The following is a 20,482-nucleotide window of genomic DNA, read 5'->3' as shown; positions in this document are numbered from 1 at the left end:
GTAAATAAAAGTCGTAAAGGTCAAAATCTTTCAATTTTCTGAGTAACCTTGAAGAAAATAATATTGATTATGAGCCATGTATCCCTGCTCCCCCCCCCACACACACACCTCTCAATCATGCCTCACTCATATACTCACTGTTGATCACTAAGCTTCAGGATAATTTCTTGGTCCCTCCCATGGTCCTTGTGGCAGGAATTCCAACATCGGAACATGAGTGGGAAGGTGAAGGAGTTCCCATTCTCAGCAGGAGGGTTGGGCACGGGAATCTTTAAAGAGAGATGACCATTTCGGTCCATCTCCTTATGTACTGATGAAAGCTTAGGAACACAGAAGGAATAATGTGGGTCAGTGCTGGCAACATGAATTCCACAGGCATAGACAGGAACATTCTCATGGGCCCCTGCCATGTACCGCTGCTCCACTGTCACTATCTGGCCTGCCTGAGCACCCTCCACCTCAATGTAGATGACACGGTTTCTCTCAACAAAGAGGATGTTGTCTTTCATTTTCTGGAAAGGGAAAAGATAAATTTTTGAGTGAAATATTTCCTTGGAGAAATGCATGGATGAAAATACCAAAATAATTAAATAGAATATTTTAATGAGGTAACATTTACCTTTTAAAACAAATGGTAAACTCCTGTGTTGTGTTACCATGTTGCTCTGGCCACTAATTAAACAAGCCCAAACAAATAAGGTAACCACCAAAATAGTAAACTAGTCCCCCAATGCTCAGGGAATACACAATGATAGTAGGAGACTGCAAGAGACCAGACAACTGACACATGGCAGCTCCTGAAGATGGGCTGTTCACCAAATTTCTTTCCTGTCCATAAGTAAATCTAACCTCCATTTAAAGCTTTCAGTTGTGCTTGGTTCAGCTACATACTGTACCTGCACAGTCTGTTCCTCTCATCCACCACCCTCTTCATAATCAATTATTGCCTATTTCTTTCCATAACTTGAATTTATCTGACTTTTACCCATTACTTTGAGTTCTCACAGCATTTTGGAATATAAGTACTTCATGTAAATTGCCCTTGTTCATTTAAACACCTCAAATAAATCATCACACGGTCTACATCTTAACTTACATTCTTTGGAAAGACATAGACTGTGTGGAGATTATATGAGGTGTTTAAATGGATTAAGATGTTTAACCCCTTCACTACGGCCAAGCCAAAACAGCGCCCCGTGCCGTATCCGGGATCGCAGCATGTGCCAAATTTCAAATGTCGCTATTGAATATAACAAGTTTTCAGCCATAAACTCAACATAATCATCATGTATTATATATGAAAACATGCGCCTTAAAAGGCGGTGTCCAACCATTAGGGCTATGGACAACCGCGGTTGCCTGTATGCCCAACTGGGAGTGAGTTGTTGGTTGTCCTTATGAATGGAAAACGGTTGTGAGTACGAGCGTGGGTACGTGGGGTGGGTACCAAACGGCTGCATGTAAACAAACAGACAACGGCAGTGGCTGAGGAGTGAGGAGCAGTGGAAGATGGCCCACCAAGAGATTCGTAAAATGGACTGGCAGAGCTGCTTTGCTTATTACTTGATTAACAAGAGAACACCCCGTGCTGGGGAACCACAGTCCAAAAATCTTTTTATCAAGTCTATGAAAATTGTAGAACTCCCGGTGTTGTTGTTTTTTTCTTCTTCTTCTTCTTTTGACCTGTAATGCATGGCAGCGACGGTGAAAAGTAATAGTGAAATATAGCAAAAGGGCATAGAAAAGCAAAATCAGGGAAAGAAAAGGACAGAAAAACACCTAAGTTCAGGGTGAAGTGTATAAGTGCTCACTGTTAAGTAACTACCGGTAAGGGCTGCTTTCATTGTCACTTTGTTTGTTTTGATCGTTACCAATGGTGGCGATCGCCACTTAGTATTTCACGTGAAACTGGCCAATGGGGTAGTGGCGGCTGCAGACAAAGCGAGAGATGTTGAGAGTGTGGTATGTGCGGGGCTAGGTTAACCCCACAGCCGCCACTACCCGATTGGCCAGTTTCACGTGGAAATACTATAGTGGCGACTGCCGCCATTGGTAATGATCAAAACTAACAAAATGACTGTGAAAGCTGCCTTAATTGCATGTTGTGAAGTATAAAAGTGTGGAGAATGAGGACCTAAGAAGCGATTACAGGTCAAAAGAAGGTCCACTACACTGGCCGGTGTTGCGAGAAATATCTCCCCAATGAAATTAGTCATTCTCCTGTCCACCACGCATGTGCGCTGTGGGAATACACAGCATTAAAAGTATTAATTTGCCTGGTTTTGTTCTAGTCTGTCCACTTGTGATCTTTGTGAGCGGTGAGGGAAATATGGAAACAGTAAACAAGTTGAACCTCTCTGTGAGCTATTTTGCGGCGGCGGCAGCGGTTTACGTTCAATAGGCATTGAAAAGTCAATCATGATATTAGTGATTTCATGATTTTTAACAGAGTTAGCAGATTATTTCATAACACACCAAAAACTACCAGAAAAATATAGGTTTGTCCAACTGTCCCACGGGTGACAGTGAGCGACCGCCCTTACTTTAGCAGACGACACCACGTGGATCACAAGCGTGTATTCGGAACTGCCAGTCAATTGTAAGGCAGCCGCCTTCAACTGGGGCTTAAAAAAGATCTGTTCTTACTTCACATTTTCTGCCTATTAACAAGGTACGTATTTTGAGATAACAAGGGAGTAAAGTCGAAAAAAATTGTGATAACAAGAGAGTAAAGTCGGAACAAATCATTACCAATAAGCGTTTTTACATGAATTTCAATACCTCGAGTTTCGCGATCCTCGAGTTCAGCGCCATACCTTCAGAATGAAGCAAGCGCGAAACTCAAGAGGGTACTGTACTTAATTAGTTCACAAACAGGGTGTTGGATGAGAGGAGCAAACTGAGTAGGTATGTAGCTGAACCAAACAAAACTCAAAGCTATAAATTAGTGGTTCCCAAACTTTTCCAGACTGGCGGGGGTCCCTTAGACAGGTGAGTTCCTAGCGCCACCCCCACACACACTCCGACTTTGGACAATGTAACAAAATAAGAGCCATGCTCTCATTTTAATTTCTTATATCAATTTTGTTACCTATAAGGCATATGTGTTCCTTTAGCCTTAGTGTTTGTGCCAGATTTTCTAATTCAGATTTTGCAAAATCAAAATGCTGTTTATTACTCCTAATGCCACCCTACCACCCCCCTACTGCCCTTTTTTTCCTCAACGCCTCCCTAGGCCTTTCCACCACCCCCAAGTAGGCGGTACTGCCCACTTTGGGAACCACTATAAATTTATATGTATATGGAGGTTCAATGTACTAATGGACAGGAAAGAAATTTGGTGAACAGCCCATCTTCAGGAGCTGCCATGGTTGTCAGGTCTCCTGTAGTCACCTAATATCCTTGTGTATTCCCTGGGCACTGGGGGACTAGGTTACTATTTTGGTGGTTACCTAGTTTGTTTGGGCTTGTTTAATTAATGGCCAGAGCAACATGACAACATAAAGCAGGAGTTTACCATTTGTTAGAAAAGGTAAATGTTACCCTATTGATATATTCTATTTTCTTATTTTGATACTTCATACTATTTACCATGAGCAACATAAATATGATTGGCAAAAAAACACTAATGCTTACCATATGTATTCTGCGGACAGCCTTATTTTCTCGAACATAAAACTTATAGTGTGGCATCTCGGTGTTAGTCAATGATCTCAATATATCCTTGATAATCCTATCACTCTCCTCTTCAGAGGCACTGCCTCTGTCCATTACTTGGGGCAGGAGACTGGAGGTGGACTGATAAACATTGCCATACTGAGGAGCTTCCTCCACTCGGTTATGAGGAGCTTCCTTCAATGGGTTGTGAGGAGCTTCCTCCAATGGGTTGTGAGGAGCTTCCTCCAATGGGTTGTGAGGAGCTTCCTCCAATGGGTTGTGAGGAGCTTCCTCCAATGGGTTGTGAGGAGCTTCCTCCAATGGCTTGTGCCTGCTGCTGCTGCTGGCAACACCACACGAGGGAACACCATCTGTGTCATAACAGTGCTCAGGAAGCGTATACAGGACAGCCATGTCATCATCATTGTCATTCAGCCCCGCAATCTCAATGGAGGCACCATCCTCCTTCACAGATGGAAAGTCTCTGAAAAGAAAAGAAGCCCTTTTTAGGTGCACATGTTTGTGCGCACACACACACACACACACACACACACACACAAACTTACCTAAGGAAAAAAAACATTTGAGAATGGAGGAACAGAAGACAAGATTCTACTGGAGAGTGTTAGACCAAAGGTTGAGAAAGTGGTATTTCAGGAGAGATGAAGTTTAGTCAACTATGCAAACAGCAAAGGGAATGAGTTGAAAACAGCACTTGAAAAGGAGGATGGAACCCTACCAAACAAACTGTAGATAAATGATCACCTAATAGAAAAGGAGCCAGATGGATTATTCTTTGTGGAAATAAAATTGAACAAGAACCTACAACTTTTGGATATGAAAGGAAAAAAAAATACTGAGAAGAGATTGACATGGAAAGTTGAGAGAAGTGATAATGGTGGCAAAAATCATGATGGTGGATAAAGTAGAAATAGATGAGGGCACGGTGGAAGTGTCAGGCATGCAAATATCAATGGCTTGCAGAAGAGAACGATACAACAGTAGAATAAGTCCCACCAAAGACGAAGGTTTGCAATGAGATAAGTAAAGTACACGCTATAGCTGTGCATGGCTACAGTGCTCATCTCTGTTGCATTGGCCCTTTATGGTTGGGAGAACCCATTACCCTGGGACAAAGGCAAGTGTGAAGAATGGGATTGCCAGTTTACCTTCACTAGGTTTCCCCAGGTACCCATTTATCAACCAGCTCAAAAGGGAGAATGGACAGCTGGGTGAACTGCATACCAACTGCCTGGGCCAGGATACGAACCTGAGCCTGTGGATTGGTAATAACAAAATGTGGTGAATAATACCACCAAATGTTTAGAAGTCTGATCTCTGTAAGGAATAACATAATACACACAAGAAGATATTGACAAATTACACAGGATTCAGTCAAACCTCAATGGAACTATAAAACAGAAAATGAGAAAGACAGAAAACACTTCAGAGTAATAATACAATACAACCTATGACCAGAAAGACACATGAACATGGTTACTAAAGATACAAGTTACTTATGAGTATAAACGTGAAATGGCAGAGGCCTTAAGTGAAAAATGGGAAAGCGTAAAAGATAGTACAGATATTGAAAAAGTTTTTGGAGCAATTAAAGAAGTAATGTTAACCACAACAAAAAAGTGGTAGGGATGAAAGTGGTAAGGGATGGAAAAAGAAAAGGAAATTCATGGTGGACGGAAGAGATAAGGAGGATAGTAAAAGAGAAAAGGGAACTTTTTAAGAAAACTCAAGAAAGAAATGTGGCTGAGCAAGTAAAAAGGGAAAGGAAAAAGAAATATAGAGAATGCAAAATGAAATTAAAACAAGCAATAAAAGAAAGTAAGAAGAGAGTTGATGAAGACTTTGGAAAAGATTAAATGAAAAATATAAAGGGAACAGAAAATCATATTGGAAAGAAGTAAAAAACGAAAGAAATGCAGAAAATATCTCCCAAAGTAAAATAAATGAAGTTAGATGGAGAGAATATTTCAAAAACTTAATGAACTTTGAGGATGGACGTCCAGCAGCTGTAACAGCAACAGTTTTGAGTAGAGGTAGAGGAGGAGTATATAAAGAAAGAAGTACAACATATGAAGAAGTAAATCAGGCAATAAAAAGATTAAAAAATGGAAAGGCTGCAGGAATTGATGGAATCACAGAAGAAATGTTGAAGTGTGGAGGAGATGTAGTTGTTAAATGGATGGTCAAGATATGTGAAGTAGCATGGGAGGGGGGGGTGCCAGCAAACTGGACGAAAGCCATCATTGTCCCAGTTTACAAGGGGAAGGACAGGAGAGGGGAATATGGGAGCTATAGAGGTATAAGTCTCCTGAGTATACCCGGAAAGGTATAAGGAAAAGTCATAATAGAGAGGGTGCAAAGACTTACAGAAGAGAAAATCAGTGAAGAACAAGGAGGCTTCAGGAAGGGAAGGGAATGTGTGGATCAGATATTTGCCTTCAGGATGGTAGTAGAAAAAATAATAGCAAAAAGAAAGAAACTATACACTGCCTTCATGGATTTGGAAAAAGCTTATGACAGAGTCAATTGGATTGCATTGTGGGATGTTTTAAAGATATATAGTGTGGGAGGAAAACTGATTAGTGTAATAAAGTCTTTCTATGAGGATACCTCTGCATGTGTCAAAATTAGTGGAGAAACAAATGAACATTTTGAGATAAAAGTGGGCTTAAGGCAGGGGTGTGTCATGTCACCGTGGCTGTTCAATATTTATAAGGATGGTGTTATTAGAGATATGAAGGGCAAAGTTGGGGAAGTTGGATTAAAAATGTATGCTGAGGGAAGGAAGTGGGTGATGAATTCAATACTGTTTGCTGATGACACAGTGCTCACACCAGAAAATGAAAGTGACTTACAAAATTTGGTCAGTGTTTTTGATAGTGTCGGTAAAAGGAGAAAGCTGAAAGTAAATGTCAACAAAAGTAAAGTGATGGTTGTGAGCAGAGTAGAAGTGAGGTTGTAGATTTTGTATGCCCATATAGAGTGAGAATTGAATGTGAAAAGAATGCAAAATAATTTTGATTGGTGAAGAAATGGAGGAGGTCAATGAGTTTAAGTACCTTGGATCAGTTATGTGTAAGCATGGTGGTACGGAGGGAGAGATAAGAGAAAGGGCATTGCAAGGAAGAAGGGTGGTGGGGTCTTTGGGATGAATCATGAATGGCAGAAGTGTGAGCATGGAGGTAAAGAGGGATTTGAGAAATACAATAATAGTACCAACCCTCACATATGCAAGTGAAACATGGGCCTGGAATGAAAGTCAGAGGTCTAGAGTGCAGGCAGTGGAAATGAGTTATTTGAGAAGTGCATGTGGTGTGAGTAGAATGGATGGAATGAGTAATGAAAGTGTGTATGAGCATTTTGGAATGTGTCACATGGGTGAAGGGAAGAAGTGTGGAGTGGTGGAAGAAGTGAAGCAACAGACTATAACCCCTAAAGGAATGGGGGTGGCTGTATTTTTGGTACCGCTGGGACCGGCCTTCCCGCGCTAAACCTGGAAATTGCCTGTATTCACACATTCTCTACGCTTAACCTACATTGCACGAGTGAATAAGATGGATTTTGTACTAACCACCAAGTCTTCCTCTTTCTAAAGATGTCATCCAGAAGTCTCTACGTGATGTGGTTACGGAGAAACAGCGAGTTGAATAGGATAGACTTCTGGGGTGAGCGCGTCGGTTATAACTGCCTCCAGTCCTTTAGGGGTTAAAGTGGTTTGGCTACATGAAGTAAATGGAGAGTGAGATGAGCAGAAGGATGTATGTGAGTGAGATAGAGGGAGGGAATGTTAGAGCACAATCTCCAGCGAATGGAGAGATAGGGTGCAGGAGTACGTTAGGGAGAGGGGTGAAAGATCCTTGAGAAACTTTGAGCAGGCAAGGAGGGAGTGTCTAGATAGAAAAAGATGGAAACTCTTCTGCCGTGGCCATCCCCTGGTGGGAGCTCCTAGGAGCAGGTGTCGATGAAATGATGATGATGATATAAATGAGTGGATGAACAGACGCAGCAAGTGGCTATGATATGATCAAGGCTGGAGTATGCATTTTTAACCTCACCAATGTATAGGGAAAAATAACAAGGAAGCTTGAGAGAATACAAAGAGCTGTAACTATATTGACGCATAGCCTAGCAGAGCTGTCATATGAAGAACAAAAGGATATTTTGAAACTAAGTTGAAAGACAGAAGAAATAAAGGAAACTTCATAGTGATGTTTAAGGCAGTCAGGAAATTAGAAAAAGTGAAAAGGAGGATCTTTTGAATAAAGACATTGGAGGAACAAGAGGTCAACAAGTTGAAGGATATGTGTTAGTCAAGGAACTTGTTTTTTATAATATACTATAGAAGTAATGATGAATAGACCTCATTCCATATTGGACACATTATGGCTTATTTCAGCTCAGGAGTTAATTGAATAACTGATTATCACAGTAATGAACTGGTCACTGTTCAATACTTGTAAAAAATATGCAAAAGTCCTATAAAGGGACAAAGTTTTCATCACCCCATGATTCACTTGTAAATATAGTTCTAAGTAACTAACTAATGGAGAGCATATGCCCTGGGGAGCGTCACTTCACTTACTCACTGTTCATACTCCTGGCGGTCATCCCAAGCAAGCTCCCACGTGGCTGCCCTATCCATCCCAAGCCAAGTTCAGTGCTGATAATATATTGGAGTTGGTGCTGGTATACTTGACTTCCTATCAACATGATGCTGTCATCAATTTATTATCAAAGCAAAACCAGGTGAGGTAGCCCTGACTTAACCACTGACCCCTTTTGACACTTCTCTGGGTGGCCAAGGGACAAGGGTGGTGCTGCCTACATGGGACAATCTGCCAGTGAGATGAGGAGGTGGTGCAGGTAAGGAACATCCATGACTTTAAGGCTGATCTGAATGAAAATAGACATGAAGACAGAACAACACGACTCTAATACTGTACAACAACTTGTTAAACACACACACACACACACACACACACACACACACACATACACTTTTCCAAAACCTTACTTTTATATATCACTAATTTATTACCTCCTCCATCCATTTTTCCTTCCTTCCTATATAGTTACCAGCATTTCCTTTCTCGCTGTCCCCCATCTCTTTCTTTCCTTATTTCCCTTTCTCCCGTTTCTCCATGACCATTGGGAAAGCTATGGGGAGCCTGAGGGGCTCTCTAGAGAAAAGTTGCACTTCTATATAAAATTTTGATTGTATAAAAATGCTAGACGATTTGGAAAAGTACATGGACATTAGGCTCCACTATGAATAATTTGGGACCTCACATGGACCTACTTATATGCAAAGCCGCTTTCATTCCCTTCCCTTCCTCCCTATGTGTATACATATGTATATGTATATACATACACATACTTATACCTTTCTTTACTCTACTTATCCCTCATCTCCTTTCTCTCCATCTTTCCCTCCCACATTTCACATCCAGAACATAAGCAGATCCAGTACTCACGCCATGGTGCTTGACTGATTATGGTTGATTGCGATTGCTGAAAAAAAGGAAAAAATATTTTAATAGTTTACACAATTATATAAAGGCATTTTGTTATTGTCACTAATATATATGTTGCTTGTTAAGGGATGAAATGTGAGAAAATTTTGTGGCTATCCATGAATGTGTATGTGTGTGTGTCATGCCCCGGGATTTTCTTTTTCTATTTCCTCTATTCCCCAACACGTCCTCTGCGTGTATCGAAACATACCAGAAATTAATCAAGACAAGGTGAGGGTCTTCGCCGGCTGCCTGGGATCGAACCCGCGACCAACGTGACGGAAGAGCCACTCCTTACCGAGTCGGCCAAAGAGGTACCCCACTGGCTAAGTGGGTTATGGGAGGCTCGCTCATCAGGCATAGTCGCCGCACTACATGCGTAATTCATTGAGAGGCGGTGGCTGAGTGGTTAGCATGCCTGTGCCGTGTTCCGCCACATCCTGGATGATGCGGAACCGAATTCAATTCAAGTCAAAGCTATGTGTTTCAATTGATAAGACAGTGCCTACAAGAAAAATAGGGAATTTTGAGCAATACAGGAAGAGGATGAATGAAAATCTACCAATGAACAAGAAATTGTGGTCTAAGATAAAGAGAAAACAGAGGTTTTTGATGAGAATGAAATCTTTAAAGGGAAATTTGAATGCATTCAACAGGAAAAGTGTATATGGAGACCTAGGAGTACAGAAGACTGAACAATCAAATCAGAAAAGAAACACAAAATGCTGTGAAGGTAAAGGAAAGGGAGATAGCTTTGAGCAGTGGCAGTATCGTAACCAATGAGGTTCATCCGAGGTGCGTTTTTGCTGCCTATGCGTACAGCTCCCTTGTTTAGGGTATTGGGAAAGGAGCAATACGACTACCCTCTGACTGGGAAGGTAGCCTACCCCATCCTCACCTTCAAGTGATGTGCACCGTTAGTATACCCTGCGGGGTAGAACCAACGGGGAGGGGGGCAGTGACCATCAGCTGCTTTGTTTTAATCCTTTTAGCCTTGACAAGGAGCAAGTCTCCATAACACTACATTGGACTGGCCACCCATTGGTGGCCTCTAATACTTTTATTGAGTTTTTAGAGGCAGGAGCGATGGCCAGAGGGCGGCAGAAGAGAAAGGAATGTATGAGACTGGTGTCTATTAGTGTGAATGGTTTAGGTGGTGAGGAAAAGAGGAGAGTGATGATTGAAAATTTTGTAAATGGTAGAGTGGATGTGTTGGGAGTGAGTGAAATACATATTCGAGGAACTGGTGTGAGTGATGGTAGAGAGGGTACGTGGGAGGGTGTGCCTGGGGGGGTTGTATGGACGGGGATAGATGAGAAGTATAGAAGCAGGAGTAAGGAAGGATATGCTACTGTGATGTCTGAAAGAGTATGGAATGGTGTGACTGATTATGGTTGGAAGGGATCAAGAATTGTGTGGGTGAAAGGAAAAGTAGGTTTAGAAAAGTATGCATGGGTGTGTATTTATGCACCAGTAAATGTGAAAAGTAAAAAAGGACTGAGAGAAAGGGAAGCTTTTTGGGAGGAAGTGAATGCATGTTTGAAGAGTTTTGAGAAAGAAAGGAAACTTCTTATGATGGGAGATATGAATGCTAAAGTGGGTGATGAATGTGTGATGGATATGGTGGGAAAATGTTGGATACCTGGGAAGAATGAAAATGGAGAGTGCCTGGTGGATGTCTGTGCTGAGAGGGGAATGTTCCTAACGAACACCTTCTTTCAGCACAAGAATATCCACCGATACACATGGAGGAGGGGAGAAGATAATGAGCAAAAAGGATTAATTGATTATGTGGCAGTAGATGAAAGGCTTAGAAAAGAAATCTGTGACGCGAAGGTAGTAAGAGGAATGTTCGATTTATCTGACCATCTTGCAGTGCTGGCAAAGTTAAAGCTGAAAGAAAAGTGGGTGTTTGAAAAGAAAAGTGAAATAAAAAAGGAAATACTGAAAATAGAAAAGTTACAGGAAAAAGAAATAAAAGATGAGTATAACCGTGAAATGGCAGAGGCCTTAAGTGAAAAATGGGAAAGTGTAAAAGATAATACAAATATTGAAAATGTTTTTGGAACATTTAAAGAAATAATGGTAACTACAACAAAAAAAGTGTAAGAGATGAAAGTGGTGAGAGATGGAAAAAGAAAAGGAAATTCATGGTGGACAGAAGAGATAAGGAGGATAGTAAAAGAGAAAAGGGAACTTTTTAAGAAAACTCAAGAAAGAAATGTGGCTGAGCAAGTAAAAAGGGAAAGGGAAAAGAAATATAGAGAATGCAAAATGAAATTAAAACAAGCAATAAAAGAAAGTAAGAAGAGGGTTGATGAAGACTTTGGAAAAAGACTAAGTGAAAAATATAAAGGGAACAGGAAATCATATTGGAAAGAAGTAAAAAACGAAAGAAATGCAGAAAATATCTCCTCAAGAAAATAAATGAAGTTATGGATGAGAATGGAAAGATGTTGAAAGACGGGGAAGCTGTGAAAGAGAGATGGAGAGAATATTTAAAAAACTTAATGAATTTTGAGGATGGACGTCCAGCAGCTGTAACAGCAGCAGTTTTGAGTAGAGGTAGAGGAGGAGTATATAAAGAAAGAAGTATAACATATGAAGAAGTAAATCAGGCAATAAAAAAATAAAAAAATGGAAAGGCTGCAGGAATTGATGGAATCACAGAAGAAATGTTGAAGTGTGGAGATGTAGTTGTTAAATGGATGGTCAAGATATGTGAAGTAGCATGGGAGGGGGGAGGTGCCAGCAAACTGGACGAAAGCCATCATTGTCCCAGTTTACAAGGGGAAGGGCAGGAGAGGGGAATATGGGAGCTATAGAGGTATAAGTCTCCTGAGTATACCCGGAAAGGTATAAGGAAAAGTCATAATAGAGAGGGTGCAAAGACTAACAGAAGAGAAAATCAGTGAAGAACAAGGAGGCTTCAGGAAGGGAAGGGGATGTGTGGATCAGATATTTGCCTTCAGGATGGTAGTAGAAAAAATAATAGCAAAAGTAAAGAAACTATATGTTGCCTTCATGGATTTTGGAAAAATCTTATGAGTCGATTGGATTGCATTGTGGGATGTTTTAAAGATTTATGGTGTGGGAAGAAAACTGCTTAATGCAATAAAGTCTTTCTATGAGGATGCATCTGCATGTGTCAGAATTACTGGAGAAACGAGTGAACATTTTGAGATAAAAGTGGGCTAAAGACAAGGGTGCATCATGTCACCATGGTTATTCAATATTTATATGGATGGTGTTATTAGAGAAATTAAGGGCAAAGTTGGAGAAGTTGGAGTAAGACTGTTCGATGAGGGAAGGAAGTGGATACTGAATTCGATACTGTTTGGTGATGACATGGTGCTCTTTGCAGAAAATGAAAGTGACCTACAAAATTTGGTCAGTGTTTATGATAGTGTCTGTAATAGGAGAAAGCTGAAAGTAAATGTCAACAAAAGAAAAGTGATGGTTTGTGAGCGAAGTAGAAGTGAGGTTGTAGATTTTGTATGCCCATATTGGAACACAAAGGAACAACAAACAACAGCAGACCTGCTGGTCCTTATGAGGCTGTTTGTGACAAGCTACACTAACTATCTGAGTGGGAATTGAATGTGAAAAAGAACGCAAAATGATTTTGAATGGTGAAATAAATGGAGGAGGTCAATGAGTTTAAGTACCTTGGATCAGTTATGTGTAAGCATGGTGGTATGGAGGGAGAGATAAGAGAAAGGGCATTGCAAGGAAGAAGGGTGGTAGGGTCTTTGGGACGAATGAAACGTGGGCCTGGAATGAAAGTCAGAGGTCTAGAGTGCAGGCAGTGGAAATGAGTTATTTGAGGAGTGCTTGTGGTGTGAGTAGAATGGATGGAATGAGTAATGAAAGTGTGTACGAGCATTTTGGAATGTGTCACAGGGGTGAAGGGAAGAAGTGTGGAGTGGTGGAAGAAGTGAAGCAACAGACCTTAAAGTGGTTTGGCCACAAGGAGTGAATGGAGGAGAGTAAGATGACCAGAAGGGTGTATGTGAGTGAGACAGAGGGAGGGAATGCAAGAGGACGACTTCCAGTGAAATGGAGGGATAGGGTGCAAGAGTACGTTAGGGAAAGGGGCAAAAAATCTTTGAGAAACTTTGAGCAGGCAAGGAGGGAGTGTCTGGATAGAGAAAGATGGAAGCTCTTCTGCTGTGGCCATCCCCTGGTGGGAGCTCCTAGGAGTAGGCGTCGATGAAATGATGATGATGATAGCAAAAAATGTAGAGAATCCCAAAATGTTTTGGAAATATGTCCAGACTAAGGTAAAATGTAAACACAGGATTCCTGACTTATATAAGGGCACTGCTAAAGATGGTAAAACTGAAAACGAATTGGAGAATGTTGAAATTTTAGCAGAGCAATTTTCAAAGGTTTTTGTAGTGGAGACATAAGGTGAAGTACCAGACTGTGTGGTGAAGAGCGTATGGTACCAACTTTGAATCACCTGGAAATCAATAAAGTAAAAATTAAAAATATTGAAAATCTAAAGAGGCATAAATCACCTGGACCTGATGGAATCCACCCTAGGATCATAAAGGAGGTGACACATATGAGAACATATGGTTTATTTAGTGAAAGGCAATATGGATTTATCCCGGGACAATCAACGGTACTCCAGCTCATAAAGGTTATGGACAAGTGGACTGAAATTATTGATGATGGCTATGCAGTTGACATAATATTACTATTGTGATTTTATGAAGGAGTTTGATAAAGTTGCACATAAAAGGCTTTTAAGTAAAATTAACAGTTATGGAATTGGAAAGGAGTACCAAGAATGGATTACAGCTTTTCTAACACGGAGAGAACAAAGAGTTGAGGTAAAGGGGGAAATGTCCAGTTGGAGGCCGGTAACAAGTGGAGTACCGCAGGGGTCTGTCCTCGGGCCACTGCTGTTTGTCCTGTTCATTAATGATCTCCCTGACAATATATCAATGGGTAAATCTTAGGAATAGCGGCTCCTAGTGGGTGCGCGTTTAGGGCACGGTGTGGTGGTAATTACAACATTTCTAGCACGTACGACGGGGTTTTGACAAGCGGACAGGCGTGTTTATGTCACAAGGGTGTATTTTTCCATGCTGGCCTCACGACTTCTTCTAAGTCGATGGGTGATGAGACTGCGAGCTCCGGGGTGAAGAAAGGGAAGAGCCCGCGTGGAAAAATACACCCTTGTGACATAAACACGCCTGTCCGCTTGTCAAAACCCCGTCGTACGTGCTAGAAATGTTGTAATTACCACCACACCGTGCCCTAAACGCGCACCCACTAGGAGCCGCTATTCCTAAGATTTACCTATCAATGATAACCAAATTTACATGTATGCAGACAATACAAAGATTTTTAGAAGTATAAGAGAAGAAGATGACTGTCGGAAGCTGCAGCAAGATGTGCTAGACTTATACTCATGAAGTGAAAAATGGTTGTTAAGATTTCATCCGGATAAATGCAAATATATAAGAAAAGGAAGAACATCTGTTGAAGATCAAGGTTATCACATGGAGAAAGTTATTGAGGATTACTTCTGAAAAAGATGTGGGGTGTCATTATCAACAATAAACTAAGTTGTGCTGATCATCTAGCAGAAAAAGTGAATAAAGCCAATAAATTTGTGAGATTAATCAGAACCTTTGTTGCATTGGATGCCGAGATATTTCTTGTTTAGTGCATTGGAAAGACCACATATAGAATCCGCCAACCAAGTATGGAGTCCTAACCTGGTGAAAGACATTGATATGGTGGAAGACATTCAGCGACGGGCTTCTAGGATGGTACCTGAACTTAAAGGACTTACCTACGAAAAGAGACTAAAGAAGCTGAGACTACCGACACTGGCATATAGAAGAGCACGGGGAGATCTAATTGAGGCCTACAAGATACTCACTGGGAAATATGATGATGCATGTAGCGAAGGAATATTGAAACTTAGATAAGAAAGCAGCAGCAAGGGGAATTCACTGAAACTTTTTAAGTCAAAGCACGAATAATCCACCACGCACTACCACAAGTTGTTAATGTAGATCTGCAGTCACAGGCGTAAGCCTCTTCCAGGAGGTCTTCTGTAAGTATCTGTGCGTAAGTAGGGGAGAGCCGGTATGATTCGGACACTTTTTAGAAAAATATTTTTAGAAAAAGAAGTTTAAGTAGTAGTGTAATTTTGTTGATCTCACATGTTCCTCCATCCTTTGGCTCTTTAGGCTGCTAATATGACACTCGTAGCTATTTACAGTTTTCTGATGTAGGTGGTGAAGACAAGTTTCTAAATCGTCCGAACCATCCCCACCCGTGGTGATGGTTCGGCCAGGGAGGTGGGATGGTACGGACACTCATAATACTCGCCATAATATTAATATAACTTAAGTTTGATTGGCTAATAAAGAAGATTATATCTTCTACAAAACATTTATAAAAGGACAAAGTATCCTCTCAATATTTAGAGGGGGAAAAAATAAAAGGAGAACTACAAGAAACATCTCAAAATTTTTGGTATTATGGCTTCCTTCTCACAAGCATAATATCTGAATATAAATCAACCAAATTAACCTTTTTATAACCATTGCAACACCTATAATGTTTAAATTGATATAAATTTTATAAAAATCGTGAAAAAATCAACCGTCCGAATCATCACGACTCTGTAAAAAGCAAATGTGTAGTCACACTCCTTTTCCAGCACGAGGCTTCACGGGTGATCGTGTTATACGGCAACACCTTCGCCGTGCATCGCTGCGTCACCGAAATAATTACATCTCGCTAATTGGCACGATTTTGAAGCGAGAGCTTACGATACACCCTGAAAATATTACATAAGAGATGCAAAAAAAACGTAAAATAAGACTTGCATCGAAAATAACAGCTCTGAGGGCGTGGTTATCCCTTTGTGGGCCAAGGCAACAAAGTTTTGCACATTCACACAAAATCTCGCGGCACTCACTCCCATACACTTTACAATAAGTGCGAAGCCGATAAGTCCCACTGTCCGAATCATACCGGCTCTCCCCTATCTGTAAGAATCCGCCGCTGCCACCTGGGATTTTTCATTCACCGCCGAGTGGCCTAAGACTATCTATATGTTCTCCTGAAGACCATCTATCAACCCGGACTCTAGAGGAAATGTTCAAAGGAAATCAAGAATGAGCGCCGAGGGGCAACACGAGCCAAGAATAGATGGCGCCAATATAAAGACTTAACTGCGCCAAGATGGGCTGGGGCCGATCACCAGACCCTCAAGAAAGCCTACCGGCGCTAAAGGCTAGGACGAAAAAAAAAAAAAAAAAAAAAAAAAAAAATTTTGAAGCTTCGGAGCTCAAGTAACAACCAATCCGTGTTGCCTCGCTCACCCTACAATACCAAACCCGGGGATACCTCCGGGCAAGTCTCCATGCAGGCCCCCTTCCCATCCCAAGAACCTCATGGTAGGATAATCCTTGGTAGGATCTACGCCTTGGGGCGTTCGCCGTCCTTGGTCGTGAATCGTGATGGTGTGAAAAGGGCTTATGCAGCTCTTTCTGTCACCTGGCAGGCTGAGGTTTGCATCTTGGTCAGACCAATCTTTGTCAGGATAAAAAGGTTTTGGCTTATATAGAAGTGGTAATTAACTGACCCTCCTTGAGTAAGAAGGATGGCGGGTGGTGAGGCCCCATCTGTACCCAGAGATCAGTCACTGTAAAGATTCAAGTTTTTCCGAGTGGGCAATGCCTCGTAACACACACACACACACACACACACACACACACGTGGGGGAAATTAAATCAAATACCTTTCACTACTTTTTGTGGAATATGAAGCGGGGGTGTCACTCAGGATGTGGACGGTGGAGCTATGATAGTCTCCTTGATGAGAGCCGGGCCAAGTGACGTGGCACTATCGCCGCGGAGCGTGCGAGATTAATCACGTTTCTAACATGTAGCAGACAACACAGCGACAGTGTTGCCAGATCAATTAGCCAAAATTTCCTTCTATGTATGTCAAAAATAACAAAATTCCCCGTTCTGCCTCAGACTCTTCCCTGCCACACGCACACACACACACACACACACAGGATAATTCAAGGACCATGCCCTAGATTGGTTCTAATGCAGAAGGTATTGTGCCTCAGTATCGTTTGACAATTAAATGTAAGTACTACGTCTGGCTACGCCTACACATCCGTCTCAGGATAGGCGAGTACCTACATCGTACTACCTGTTCTGTACTACATGCCAAACTCATGCGCGAATAGTTTAGGCGTATGACGAATTAGGTAATGAGTCTCTCTCTTCAGCCTTTAACCAGTAGCGGGCGACGGCCAGATTTGTGGCTTTCCCATTACGGCCAAACAGGCCAAATTTAAACCCATATAAACCCCAAAATTTAAAATTATGCATAAACTGACAAATATATTATGTAATATTATGTGGTTAATATGTGTGTGATTTTTTTTTTTCTCGTTTTTTCTAGAGGGAGACCTTGCTTTCCCTGCAGCTTTAAGTTCGGTCTCGCTCTGCCCGTGTTTAATGAAAAAAAAAAACTTATTTCCAATAAAAAAAAAAAAATTCTTCCCTTTTTCCTTTTGAAGCCAAAATTTCCCTCAGAAATAGAAATATTCCTGCATCAGCAACACATCATGGCGACACCGATTTTATACAAGAGCATAGAAAGTTCTGGCAAACTATATTTTCAGCATCGTCCTGTGAGGTTCTAAAAGTTGCAATACGGCGGAAGTATGCAAATTAAGAAAGTAAAAAATTACTAAATATTTTTATTCGTATGACTACCAGGATCAAACACAGCCGTAGATATATGGGATATCCAAATCTACGGCTCTGGGAATAGACATGTACTGCGTTGTGTTGATGTGTCGTGCCTTTCAGCGGCATGATATCTATAGGTTACCTATACCGGTCATGCACAAGTAAGTCTTTTCTACCATTCATTTAAGATTTTCATCTTCAACGAGATCTGCATCTCCATCAAGAAATTTTCCATAAAATTCAACTGCCTCCTTCAGTTCACTAAAATAAGTATCAACTGAGAGGGAACAAGATTTCCCAACAAAAAACTCCTAATGTGTTTAGATGCAAACCTTTCCCTAAGTTGTGCTCAAGGAGACTAATATAGTCTCCTTCATTGTGCTATAGCAGTGTCCGAAAATGGGAGAAAAATAGTTCTTCGATAGTACTTCTATGGAGTTGCTGTCGGAGGATAAGCCTTAATTATGTTTCTGATGACCCCTGATTGTTCAAGGCTTCTGGATGATATCTCCGTACCTTTCCTCAGCTTGGGCAAAAAGTTGGGTGAGCTTATTTCCATCACGATAGGACTGAAATGCATCTATGCAGCTCTGTGTAGCTACACTTCGGTCCAAGAGCACCCATCAGTTCTAGTTGTGACCCCTGCAGCTTTTCTGGCAAGGGTTTAGTGACACTTTGAACTGAGGTGAGCACTTCCAAACTCATAAGAAAACCTGGGTTACTTATTGCTTTAGATTATGGCTTGGCTGCTCGTTCTTCACTTAACTTGTTTTGCAGTAATTATTCTTAATCATTATTTCATTATTTACCTACCTGATTAACTGAATTATCAGGGGCATCAGCCGAGTCAGTGGTGACTTTCTTATACCAGATAGAGTATGTACGTGAAGCGTTTTCTGGAGTTTTGTGACCAAGGAGGAAATATGTAAAGAATGGAAAGGCACAAATCCCAAGCCTGCATGAATTTAAGAAATGACATACGCTATAGAAAAATAGTACTTCATAAAAAGAAAATTGTCTTTCAATCACAATTTTCAGAAATTTGGAATTTGTGGTCAGAAAATATTATACGAGTAACATGAATAGGCTACGGCCACGTGAGCCTACGTCGTCAATGAATGTTTCTCAAAATAGATCACCTGCTCTTATTCAACTCAGCAGCTCCAGTGTTCAGGTGCTGAACATACAACAGTCACTCAGCCACTCTACACTGTCCACTGTCAAGCACAAAACGGTCATTGAAGGTGGTAATCAGTGTTGCCAACTCAAAATTTACAAATCCGCTAGGATGGCATGAAAAATCCCAGATTATTATAGAAACCAAAAAAAAAATTTAGAGATTTGGGTTAAAAAAAATTTACCACCTGTCAATTTTTTTTTTTTTTTTTCCCGATTTCACAAAAAAAACAAATTTTCTAGGAAACCGCTAATTTGGCAACACTGGACTGGTAATATAGCGGCAAAGGTCGACCTTACAGGTCCCATACGCGTCTCGCGTCGCCACTCGCCAGCCACTCTCCCCGTCATAATAGATAAATTCATTTGGTGCCTCTACAGTATAATTAAATAGTCCTCCAATCACTTTGACAGCACCTTACACCTATAATCAAGTAAATATGAGATGCCTGTGCCATTCCAATCTCGTATTCCTCTTCTTCCTGTCTCCCCGCTCCCACTACAAACAGCCCTCCGCCGCTTTCAGTTGACAGCTTGACACGCACTCTACACACAATTTTATAAACCCATCATTTAACACGTTATTTTTTTTTCACTCAGAGCACACTTATATCCTACCATTAACTCAAATCAAAAACAAAGGGGAAATAACTCGGGTCACTCGATGCCACTGGGCTCTCAACTACACACACACACACACACACACACATTCGTAATACTAATATACATATTCCTATTAATTTCCTGTAATATTTATTTATTCATTATTATTTTTTCTTGGCAAAATGTGGGGCCATGCCCCCCCCCCCCCCTTCGGTACTAGGTATAATAGGTATAGTGCGATGATATGTGTTGCATTGTGGCTACTCAGTAAAAGATGAAAGGCAGTGATAGCCAGCATGCTTAGTTTTTGCATGGTACAACATGCTGCACACTATCGCATTACCTATTATATATACATGATGTACCTACCTATCAAGTCGACTCCAAAGAGTTTGCGGAACGCAGTAACATACACCGTCACTCTAACACAACCAAGCTCAGTGTGACTGCCAGTGCCCTGCGCCGCGTTATCATGTGTAAGCTGCACTGGAGATGGGCGGGGCTTGCCGCTTGAGGTGTTTGCATTATACGTATCTGCTCAATTCTTATATGTAAGGACTCCTCCCCCTACATGCTACGCAGTGGCGCCACAGAGACATGCGCTGATGAATTTTGTTAACGCCACACACAGGCAGACAGCTCAACAGGTGTGCTATTCCTGTTGAAACTTCCAACTTAAAATGACAAGATAATAAAGATAACAAAGGCCATATCAAAGCTACACACACCCAGTTATATTGTCATTCCGGCAGGTGATGAGTA

General features: G+C 41.2%; 1 protein-coding gene across 8 annotated transcripts in view; it reads right to left on the bottom strand.

Annotated features, from left to right (window-relative positions):
• The window catches only part of LOC126985380 (uncharacterized), a 97,023-nt gene that overhangs the window by 76,313 nt on the left and 228 nt on the right, over positions 1-20,482 (bottom strand). The window contains exons 1-5 of one of the 8 annotated variants that reach the window (XM_050840176.1): positions 20,090-20,358; positions 9,153-9,189; positions 7,250-7,374; positions 3,637-4,141; positions 139-512 (exon numbers count right to left, since the gene is read on the bottom strand). In XM_050840176.1, coding sequence (XP_050696133.1) covers positions 139-512; positions 3,637-4,071 — 809 coding nt within the window. In that variant the 5' untranslated portion in view covers positions 4,072-4,141; positions 7,250-7,374; positions 9,153-9,189; positions 20,090-20,358. Of the gene's footprint in view, positions 1-138; positions 513-3,636; positions 4,142-4,826; positions 4,934-7,249; positions 7,375-8,260; positions 8,339-9,152; positions 9,190-15,093; positions 15,239-20,089; positions 20,359-20,482 lie in introns of those variants that run through there. The other 7 variants (XM_050840178.1, XM_050840173.1, XM_050840175.1 and 4 more) reach the window with 7 other exon arrangements.

This window comes from Eriocheir sinensis, chromosome 59 (genome assembly GCF_024679095.1).
Source record: "Eriocheir sinensis breed Jianghai 21 chromosome 59, ASM2467909v1, whole genome shotgun sequence".
NCBI classification, from domain to species: domain Eukaryota; kingdom Metazoa; phylum Arthropoda; class Malacostraca; order Decapoda; family Varunidae; genus Eriocheir; species Eriocheir sinensis.
The sequence above is the reverse complement of the archived record's forward strand: the minus strand, read 5'-3'. Positions and strand labels throughout refer to the sequence as shown.